The sequence below is a fragment of the Mytilus edulis genome, chromosome 4, assembly GCF_963676685.1.
Source record: "Mytilus edulis chromosome 4, xbMytEdul2.2, whole genome shotgun sequence".
NCBI lineage: Eukaryota > Metazoa > Mollusca > Bivalvia > Mytilida > Mytilidae > Mytilus > Mytilus edulis.
Window position 1 is genome coordinate 81,230,201 of NC_092347.1, and position 11,847 is coordinate 81,242,047.

Genomic DNA, 11,847 nt, shown 5'->3' on the forward strand with positions numbered 1-11,847 from the left:
CAATCACATGAATGCTAACCGGGAATTGAAGAAAATGTCTATTGCAATCACATTAATGATATATCCATTCAAAACAAAACGAGAAAATATAAATATTTGATCTAAAAATGCCAAAAGCAAGGGAGTTCACATGAAGATCATTTAGTATGGCATTGCATCTGTGACCTTCTCTTATCGTATTGGCGGTATACAAAGAACAGCTATCCAACTTTTTACGTATAAGAACTTGGTACGATAAAATTAGAGAATGGTGATCGGTATTTTTAGAAGAAAAAAATCTTGATGATTAAAATGAATAATTCTAGTAGATATCAACTCTTATTGTAGTCCGAGATTACTCTGACATCCAACTGCTGGCGAAACAGTCGTTGGACGTCAGAGTAATCCTAGACTGCTCTTATTGTTGAAAAAAATATATCAAATAGTCAATCAATGAAGCATGGAGATTGCCAATAAAGTGTGCCGATTCAATCATAGCTTGAAAGGTATTCGGTAAAGCAGTTAGTCCTAATCGGAATACAAAAATTAGTCTGTATAACTAAACCCAAAACCTAAGGCAAAAAGTTCTAGAAGCGTTTATCAATTCTTTGCCAGTCCAATTTGAGTATTTGAAAGATTTATCACTATGAGACAGTCGGAAACCAGGTTGAAATAGAACAAAAGAATCGAAGCTCTTTGTTAGAGAAGGCGATAAATGTTTACTGTATTGTTAACTATAGTGACCAAATTTTTGAAAGTTAATAGAAACAAACAAAATTGCAGTTTTTTTCTCAATTACGAGGTGTTTTATTTTAAAAACACCATTTGCATAAGTTTTCAATTTATCTAGTACATGGTTAAGCAGAACAATTAAATATCAAGTCGACGACATGGGTATCTTTCAAGTTGGATGAAGAAAATGCATAACCTCCGATTTTTATGAAAAAATTACCACGGACGGAAAACATATCAATCTATTAGTTCAGTAATTTTCGTGTCTGCCCTTCCATTATGTGACTGAAGAAAAAATTCCAAAAAATGGGTAACAAAAAGAAAAAATCGAATGCACCTTTTTATGTTAGGGCGTGTTTGAGTACGGTATTTTGTCTTGATATCGTACAAAGTAAGAATATTTCATACATCGTCTCGCTTCAGATTCTATCATTTTTATATATTAAAGCTACAGGTTGACTTTATAACACAAAAGAATCACAGTACTAAAAGATGAAATATATGGGTCAAGTGAAATACCTATCTAATGAGTCACAAAAACAGAGAAGGTGTGTTCGAATAGCTATTTTTTTTACTGAAAGTACTTGACGACAGTCTTTCAAGTTGGATGATGAAAATGCATATCTTCGAAAAATTCCATTTTTTTTGTGTGTGATTACTAGGTTTATAGTCTTCATACACTAAAAAAATCTAGTTTGCCCTTCCACGAAATATTTAATTCGAATTTTTTTAAATGTTTATGAATTTTCGAAAATTCCACCTGACAACCGATCAGACAATATTTTTAAGTTGAATCAATGCAGACAAGATTATTAACTGATGCTCATTAGCTAGTTGATACATTTGTCTTTTAAAATACAACTAACATATAAGGATCGTAATGGTGTAATGTGGATAAATTTATCGGTTTCCAAGAGCAATATTGGTAGCGCGTCATCCCTACAATGGCTTCCATTTCTACGATTGTGAAAATGAACTGGCGTAATGGGGAGATAATTTTGACGAAGTAGACTCCTGACTGGAGAGAAGGAGTGAAACTACCACAATACAGTTACATCTAGGACCAAACAAAAGACCGTAATATTAAACTACACAATCATAATTTAATTTCATAACATTCAAGTTATGTGGGACAGGGTAAAGGTCGTAAGCACAACTTGAGAAACCATAATTGTCAAGGGAAACAAACGGATTCTGTGCTTATCATAGACTCCTCCATGTCTCCCCATTCGCGCCATACACCCTTTTTAGCTCTATTTAATATTAACACTAGACTAGTTAAAAAGATTGATAGCAAGTTCCTTAAAGGTTATACAAGCATTTGTCGACAGAATAGAAATAGATGGTTTTTAAAGATTTACTGGCTGCAGCATTTATAAAACAAAACATTTTCCAATTTTAGACGACGAATTTTCTTTTGCCCAGTCTAACGATGTCACGGTATATTTCTCCTTTGCGACTATGCTCGTGTCTGGAATAGCGTCTTGACTTGCAACAAACAACACAAACGAGACATCACGTAAGTATATATATTAATTTTTCCAGTAATGTGGTTTATATCTTTAGCTCATTAACTAAAGTAAGATATCAGGCTAAGTATACTTAACTTATTGATCTTTTGAATACACTTTTAAAAAGGTATTTTTCGAAGTTACCTATGATCTCCATCGTTACTATTATCGATTTCAATACATTTATAGCTAATAAACCTTTATTGTTATCCACTTATTTACGCTCATAATCCAGCATGCTGTCAATAGTTTGATTTCAGCAGTGCAGGAACTGATCAGTTTCTCATACTGCCGATATGCATTCTTTCCATAACCTATTTGAAGGTGTCATTGGTTGATTTAGTTTGGTCTAGCTTATCATAGTCTATTCATTATTTGAATTTAGGCTTTGAACTACTGAGTTTTCAGTGATTCTGAGAACTCTTAGATATTTACTTTGTGTTTTGTCATTTGTAGTTTTTGTTGCTTAGAACCGATCTGATTAGACAAGCATTTTCAACTTGTTTTTATAGTTCTTTTAAAAACTTCTAAATGTTGTGCTGTAATACGGTGGTTTTTCGTTTATTGCCGTATGCATACGGTTTTTTTTTGGGCTTTATTTTTACCGTTCGTTACATAATTTGCATACAACAATAATCATTTCGGGACAACTATTTTTTTACTTTTTTTTTTCGTCTTGAAAACTTCTAGATCTTACGTGATGAGCTAAAGAACTAATATTTTACTGCAATATGAAGACGATCCATATAGATTGTTTTTCTGTTTTAAAAAAGTGAGTAAGGTAAAGTAATATTTTTTATATTATTATATACTCCAAGAACCTGATATATTGTTTTATAATTACTTAATTTCATTTGAGGTGACTTATAGGTCCATTTGGCCGGGTGTATTAATATTTATCATATATTGTATATTTATAATCTGTACATATTTACACATGTCACTATAATAAATAATTTACTTACTCCTATAAGTTTTTGGAGAATGATCTGATATATATTTTATTTAGTGAACTTTTAAGGAAAGGACACAACAATTTACAAGAATAAGAATAGCAATGGTTACATGTCTTCAAGACGAATTCTAGTTCGACTAGCTTAAAACTTACAGTTTTCTGGCAGTGATTGGGGCAATAACTTCGAAATATAATTTTTAAAATGTACTGATCATAAAAACTCTACCAATTAAGTTTTGAAAGTAATGCCGAGTGATGCCAAAAGTGGCGGATCCAGAACTTTTGATAAGAGGGAGGACGCTAATCAACCTAAGGGGGCCCCGCTCCCGTTATGCTTCAGAGACAACAAATGGAAGTTTTTAACGACCTTGACTGGCTATACAGCCCTTGCACGGTCGGTGCTTCAGAGATTCCCTATATAATCAACCAAATTTTCCCCACCAAAGGGGGCGTGCCCAAAGCCCCCCCCCCCCTTTGACCCGCCTATGGGGCTCAAGATAACTGAAATGACTGGAAAATACAAGTCGAAAAGACAAAGATTTTTTTATATTTTGTGACTTTGGTCATTTATTCATTGTATATGGATCCTTCTCCCAAATTTGTGTATACGAATACGTATTACCAGAAGTCGAATAAAAGATAATGGACTTCTGGTATTACATTGTTGAATTTTTAAAGGCAAATTATTGATCATAAGTAATATATTTACCAGTACACAAATGTATTTACATTTATGATTTTTTGCTCCTAGTGGGAAATATTAATACCAGTAAATTATATATTCAATTCAATCAATTTCTTTCCTTTAGCATTTTTCGTGAGTACTTGTTACTCATTTTTATGTTATAATACTATATTGTCTGTTGTTGGTCTACTGATTAATTTGGAATTCAGCATATTTTATTTTGTCCTCTTCCTTATTTTCAAAACAAGAACTTGTATACTATATACAAATCCTGTTCAAAATAATAAATTACATAAAGTGATATTTTGAGTTATCCCCCTTGACACAATGTGCAACAAAATACTCATTAGCCGATTCGATTAGGCACGTTAACCGGTGTTTATTGTGTTCAGGTGAACAGTTTGAATATCCCGTATTTTGTAAACTACTTGTATGCAACTTTGAAGATAAAGGTATGTATGTTTTTCAATACAATCAATGTTGCAATTTATGTGTCTAGGTTTTTCATTATATAAAACAGTTTATGTTGTCAATGGGAGACAACTTTTTTCCCGCCGGAATTTCCAATTTAAAATACTGTGTTCCGGGACATCTTTTTTTTCATAATTATTGATAATATTAAACATACAAATTCGGACCACAGGGACTCGGAAACATTTTTTTAATTTTATTTTTTTTCAAAATTTAAAAAAATAAATATAAATCATAACACCAAGATTTACACGTTAATCACCAATCACGGTACAATTTCTGAGATAATACCATAACCTACATCCGTATACCGATAAATACCAATTAATAATCATTGTACTTATATAGGTATGTCCAGTAAACTATTGATAAAAATAGACTGAAAGTAGAGAAATATGTAAACGACCTGAGCATTTTTTTATTTTTGTATATTTTTTCATTTAATTCAATTCAACATATATTTAATCCAGTGACTGGCAACTGCCCACCCAATTTTTGCCTGGATCTACCAACTCAGGAACACTGCAATAAAACAACTTGTCGTCTTTGGTGTGTAGACAGCTTTGTTTTCTTTCTAAGCCTAATTTTTTAAACCAAAAACGAATGATATAAGCCTAGGATTTGTAAGCGTAAAAAAGATACTGCGGTCATTGAAGAGTCGTAACATAAAAAGTTCTTCTATTTACCAATTCTAGTAAATGAACTTAGTTTTTGGCAGTCAACAGTTAAATTTTACACTGACAGTATAGGATTCGGCGATGAGACACCGGACTTCGAGGAACCCTTAACGATTTTTTCATCTTACGGTGTTCATTTTGTAACATATATATATAGCAACGTTTTACATTATTACTTAAAAATTGTCTTAGGTTATCCCATTATAGGTTATCTTCACATTTATACAGTATAAAAATCCAAGTCAGAAACATTACCAGTATGTCGCTTCAGAAATTTGAATTTTAACAATATCGCAGTCGTACTATGAGCTAAATAAGGACCCAGCAAAATCCAAAACATTCCAAACGAGAAAACATTTCCCAAACCATATTATAAAAACTTGATCGAGAATCACGAACCACAATAAAATCTAGTAGGCTCGGTAATAAATGAGAACCAGTTGATATTGCACCACTAAGTTATATATAAAATGCCTCCATTGTAATAGATTGTTGATAAGAGACAAAATAATTCTTTAAATCAACTTGACAAGCCAAGTGATCTGAAATTACATAGATTTTTTTTTTTGGGGGGGGGGAGATATCTATAACACAGAAAAAAATGCAAAAGGGGGAGCTAGGTCCTTGCAAAAACGTCTGTCTCTTTAAAATAGACCCTTCGTCATTAAACTATATGTTTGTCTTCATGCACACACGAACTATCTTTCAGGAATAATGACTACGATATCACTGATACAAGGAGCAAGTAAAGGAATTGGTCTGCAGTTTTGTAGGACTTTATTATCAAGGGATCCACAGTCAGTTGTTATTGCTACATGCAGATCTCCAGACAATGCCAACGAATTGTTACAACTACAGAGTAATGTGCCAAACAGATTACACATACATCAGCTAGATGTTACCAAGACGGCAGACATAGAAAACGTCTGCAAAAAAACAACTGCAAGCTATGGAAGACTCGATTTGTTGATCAATTCAGCTGGTATGCTTCATCCATCAGGGAAAGGGGAAACCAGTTTGAGAGATGTTACGGAAGAGGTAAAGATATCCACTACCATTCTCTACCTGCCCATGTCTGGGAAATAAAGGTTTAATTCATCAGCAATCGCCCAAAACAATTCCAAATGTACACTTAAAGATCGATATCAAAACGGAATATATAAGGGGGACTCATATAAGGCTTTTAGTATATATGCAACAAACATTTAACTTTGTTCTATATAGACAGTCTTCGCATTATCAATATTCAACCTTTTTTATGCTGATAATTTGATTTTAATGTAACTACGGACTAAGATTGATGGCGAAAACAGCTGTTCCCGTCTAAGCAATGGCAAAATCATTCAAAATTTGGAATATGGCAGTGCTTTGGCATTAACCATTTAACCTTAACAAAAATTAAGTTTCAATGTTAAATTGATGGAAACAAACTATAGATATACAGTTTCGTTGTCGGAAGATAAAAACACCTTTGAGATTTTCTGGACTGTGATTTTCTCTCTACAGGGACTGAGTCAAACATTTGCAACAAACACAATAGGACCATTGATAATGGCTAAATATTTTGCTCCTCTTCTAAAGAAAGGGAATGGTGACATTGGGAAGCAACCTTCCAAACACACAGGTGTTCTTGTTAACATGTCTGCTAAAGTTGGGTCAATCACAGATAATGGTGAGAAAAATAACATAAATAGTAACAATTTGTATGCACCAGATGCGCATTTCGACAATTTATGTCTTTTTAGATGACAGATGCCAAAAATATTTATATATCCAAAAGCTAATAGAAATGTTGAAGAGCAGATCAAACCAAATTTTCATTTGCTAGCATTTGGCTAAAGCCACTAATGAAGGACTGTTTAGTCCCCGATGGTTTCATCAGCTCAGTAGTCCGTGCTTCGGTACCGATTGAAAACAAATCTTTTTCTGAAATTTCTAATTGATACATTACTAAGAAATTAAAATTCGAACTCCCTCAGACAGTGTTGATCAAAGATGAATAAAGCTATTCCTGTTGTATTTATACATTCCTGACCTTTCGAATGTTTGTGAAGGTAAATTCAAAATATAGAATAGGATCTAAAGGAAGATTGGACCCATCGTTGAGAAATAACTAAGTATATTCTATAAAAGAATCACTTTGCTGATTATAAGTCTAAAAATTATCAGTTAACCATTTTCTCAAGTTTATTACATCTAAACCTTGAGTATTTTTTTTTGTCACGGTATATATAAAAAAAAGATGTGGTATGATTGCCAATGAACTCTCCACAAGAGACCAAATGACACAGAAACTAACTGCTATAGGTCACCGTGTGTGTAGTTAATAGTCTTCCTGGCTTTCATTTCAGGTCTTGGTGGTTGGTACAGTTACAGGCTGTCTAAAGCTGCCCTGAACATGACTACTAAAAATCTTAGCATAGAGCTTGGACGTGGAAAAAATAAAATCACGTGTATATCTTTACATCCGGGGACTGTAGATACCGATCTGTCTCGTCCATATCACAAAGGTGTTCCCAAACTATTTAGTACTGAAGAATCTATTAGAATGATGCTTGAAGTTATAGACTCGTTGAGTGTAGAAGATACAGGGAAATTCTTTACATACGATAAAACGGAACTTTCATTTTAGTAATTGTTTTTTTCATAATGATAACACAAATAAAAAGGTATTTACTGCAATTTCCAACTTACTTACTTACCAATAGGTATACTTCAAATACCTAAATTGGCCATAAAAAGTAAAACATGTGCACTATAGGTTTATAATTTTAAATGTGCAGTTCTTATCTTTGAGGTTTAAAGACTCTTAAAGTGTGTAAGGTTTAAAAGTAAAGTGGATATACTTCTAATGAACAATTTGATGCAAAAGTCGACAATTGTTTCGCGAAACTTTGTGTTGCTGCTGTCAGTTTAAAGTGCAAAGTTTACGGTCATGACTTGAGTCTGAGTCAATGTATCTGAAACAAAATTGACTTTTTACTCTAGATGCTACATCTGTATTTTGAAAACGCTTCTATTCTGTCCATGTTAATACCTCTCATGAAGATTTTACAAAGTTATTGATGTATAAAAAAAATGAACACCAGACTATCTAAATCTTAAATTAACTACAACAAAAAAATATTTCTATATATTAGTTTATACAGAATAATAAAAAAAAATGCTTAAAATTTTGATTCATGGCAGACATGCAGTTATACTGGCTTTATCATAAAAAGGCTTCTGCTAAAGTTTCATAACATTCTGTAAAGATTTGACAAAGTAAATGTTTTCTCACACAAACTTTAACACCAAACAGTTTCTATATTTACTTCAAAAAGAGTCCTTTCCTAATTTTGAAAATACGGAAAATTGTAAAATAAAGTAAAATCCTTATTTTGCCTGGATTACTTTTTTTTTTTATCAACAACTTTTTATATACAATGTATTAACAAAGTTATGACACTTCCTAACAATATCATAATATGGATATTAAACTAATGCGTCATTACATTAAGGATATATCTTGTTCTGTAGCATTTTCTAGAGACATAGTCAAATTAAAAATCAAGCGATCATAAGTTTGACATGCATTTTGTTGTTTCATTGTACTAACAAGTATTAGAATCTAGGTATAAGTTTAACAATATTGTTTATGATAAAAGACGGTATCCTGATCATATTTTTCTGTTTTCCGTATTTTTTATAAATGTATAATTACTTATAAATGAACTTAATTATTTGCAGTTCACGAGTATCCAGAGAAAACTTTTAAGATATATGACCTTTTTTCATTTTTGTCGCAGAAAGCTCAACATAGGAATAGTAATCCGGCGGCGGCAGCAGCGTTAACTAACTTCTTAAAAGCTTTATATTTTAAAAGGTGGAAGACCTGGATGCCTCTTACTTTGTATATAGATGCCTTATGTTAGAAGTTTCCGTTTGTCACATGTCCATTGTCCTTGACCTCATTTTCATTGTTCAGTGACTACTTGAAAAAAAAGTTACAGATTTTTTGTATTTAAATTTCTTTTGTATTATAAGTAATAAGATAACTATATTTAGTGTGTGCGTACATTGCAAGGTCTTCATGCCCGTCAGATAGTTTTCATTTGACCTCGACCACATTTCATGGATCAGTGAACAAGATTACGTTTTGATGGTCAAGTCCATATCTCGGATACTATAAGCAATAAGTAGTTAGTATATTCAGAGTATAGAAGGACTTCAAGGTTTACATGTCCAACTTGCAGGTGTCATTTGACCTTGACCTCATTTTTATGGTTCAGTAGTTATAGTAAAATGTAAAATCACAAAAATACTTAACTTAGAGGAAAATCTAGTCGGGAAGTCCATAATCACATGGCAAAATCAAATAACAAAACACATCAAAAACGAACGGACAAGAACTGTCATATTCCTGACTTGGAACAGGCATTTTCAAATGTAGAAAATAATGGATTAAACCTGGTTTTATAGCGCTAACCCTCTCACTTTGATGACAGTCACATCAAATTCCCTTATGTGAAAATGACAATCAATGAGAATGATGGTCGTAGTGTGAACGTAATCAGGTCGTTAGAAGAGCGTGATGAGGACGGCAAGGGCGTGCTAGAATCGTACTATGGTCGTGAACAGCGTGGTATAGTCGTAGTGGAAGCGTAGTTGGGTCGCAGTGAGAACGTGATGGTCGTAGCGCAGTCTCTCCGAATAGAATCACGCTCTCGCTACGATTGTACAGCGATCTTACTGCGATCTTAGTGCGCTCTCACTACGCTTCTACTAGGACCTGATTTCGTCACGACCGCACCACGATTGTTTTGAACATGTTCAAAGTTGGCCACGCTCTTCACGATCTTGAAGACCTCACTAAGACCGTGATACGACCTTACTGCGATCTACACGATCGCACTACGATCATCAAAATTTGCATTTTTTCACAGATCGTAGTGCGATCGTGGCCTAGTGGGAGTGGGGTATTATATTTACAATGATGCGTGAACTAAACTGACATAATAAATAAAATAGTCATCTGACCTTGACCTCATTTTCATGGTTCAGTGGTTATAGTTAAGTTTTTGAGTTTATGTCTGGTTTTTTTATATTGTATGCAATAGGTCTACTAAATTTTGTGTATGGAATGATTGTAAGGTGTATATGTCTAGCTGGCAGTTGTCATCTGACCTTGACCTCATTTTATGGTTCAGTGGTAAAAGTTATGTTTTTGGGTTTTTATATTTGGTGTATGGAAATATTTTATCATGAATATGTCAGTCTCACAGGTTTTATTTGACCTTGACCTCATTTTCCCAGTTCATTGCTCAGTGTAAAGTTTTTGTGTTTTGGTCTGTTTTTTCTTGAACTATAAGCAATAGGTCAACTATATTTAGTGTATTGAATGATTGAAAGGTGTACATGTATTTTTTGTTTGGTTTACATAACCTTGATCTCATTTTCTTGGATCATGTTAAGTTTATGTGATAGTTGTAGTAAAGCTTTATTACCAACATAATATCAATGATTAGTAAAGAAGGCGAGACATTTCAGCGTGTGCACTCTTGTTCTAAATTTTACTTGTAAGTTCCACGTTAAATTATTATAATGTTACATATATTTGAAATAAATTTGAAGCTTAATTCTTAAGTTAGTATCCAATGACGATAACAAATTCTATTACATAAAGTACGGACATCTTCCCGATATAGTGATTTCTTTCTAAACAGTAACTCCTGTCCTTCTTCGATACACTCCGGTGTTCTTGCCGTTACAGTATTACTATAAACTATAAACACACAAAATTCCGAGAACTATTTCTAATATATACCATGTTTTTTAAGAAAAATACTCTCATCCGATTCTTCACCCTCCATCTTGGTGACCTTAGCTGCAGTTACGGGCACCAGATTTAGATCAAAGTTAACAGTATTGTTCTCAAATTTTTCATATTTTTTTCCGATTCCCGTATTTTACTGATAATTAGACCTTCTGGTTAACCAGTATCCCTATATGTACGTTTTATTTATTTTTTTGGCTGTAAACATTTACATACAGATTAGGGTTAAAGTTTTTTTTAGCACATCAATAACTATGTCTGTCTTTCAAAGAAATTTATGACTTTTGGCTATAAGTGAACATAAAAACTAAATTTTTATATACCAAATTATCATGTTCGTCGCAGAAAGCTCGACATAGGGAGTCCGGGAGTGATCCGGCGGTGGCGGCAGCGATAGTCCACCCCCTTAAAATTTAATATTTTAGAAGGTGGAAAAAACTTGAATCCTTCATACTTTGTATATATACCGGAATGTCATATGTCCACTGTCCCTGACCTCATTATTATGGTTCAGTGACTAATTGAAAAATAAGTTAATATTTTTAGTATTCTTAATTTCTCTCTTAATTAACTTATTACAAGTAATAGGATCACTATATTTATTATGTGCATGCTTTCCTTGCAAGTTCCTCATGCGTTATGTTTGTCTAAAAAATGAACACCAGACTGTATCTAAATAACCACTGAAGCATGACAATGAGGTCAAGCTTATATTTCATAATAAAGATTTAGATATGGTCTGGTGCTCATTTGTTTTAGACAACGATAGCGCAAGGAACGCGCAAGGAACGCATGCACATGCTAAGATAGTGAGATAGTTTTCACTTGTCCTCGACCTCATTTCATGGATCAGTAAACAAAGTTAAGCTTTCAAAATATCTCAGATCTATACTAAAAATACGCAATAGGTCTACGATCATATTTTGTATATGGAATGATTGTAAGGAGCACATGTCAAACTCACAGGCGTCATCTGACCTAAAACTCATCGTTATGCTTCAAGGTTGTAGTTAAGTTTTTGT

At 33.1% G+C, this 11,847-nt stretch overlaps 1 protein-coding gene across 2 annotated transcripts; it reads left to right on the forward strand.

Moving 5' to 3' along the window:
* Positions 1 to 2,113: 2,113 nt before the first annotated feature.
* On the forward strand, positions 2,114 to 7,692 carry LOC139520694 (C-signal-like). 2 transcript variants are annotated; one of them, XM_071313568.1, is made up of 4 exons: positions 2,114 to 2,230; positions 5,720 to 6,048; positions 6,517 to 6,682; positions 7,362 to 7,692. In XM_071313568.1, the coding sequence occupies exons 2-4, from the start codon at positions 5,725 to 5,727 to the stop codon at positions 7,640 to 7,642; spliced, it is 771 nt and encodes a 256-aa protein (XP_071169669.1). In that variant the 5' UTR covers positions 2,114 to 2,230; positions 5,720 to 5,724; the 3' UTR covers positions 7,643 to 7,692. The 2 variants fall into 2 exon arrangements, with proteins under 2 accessions (XP_071169669.1, XP_071169670.1); XM_071313569.1 differs by lacking the exon at positions 2,114 to 2,230 and adding an exon at positions 4,166 to 4,314.
* Positions 7,693 to 11,847: the final 4,155 nt, after the last annotated feature.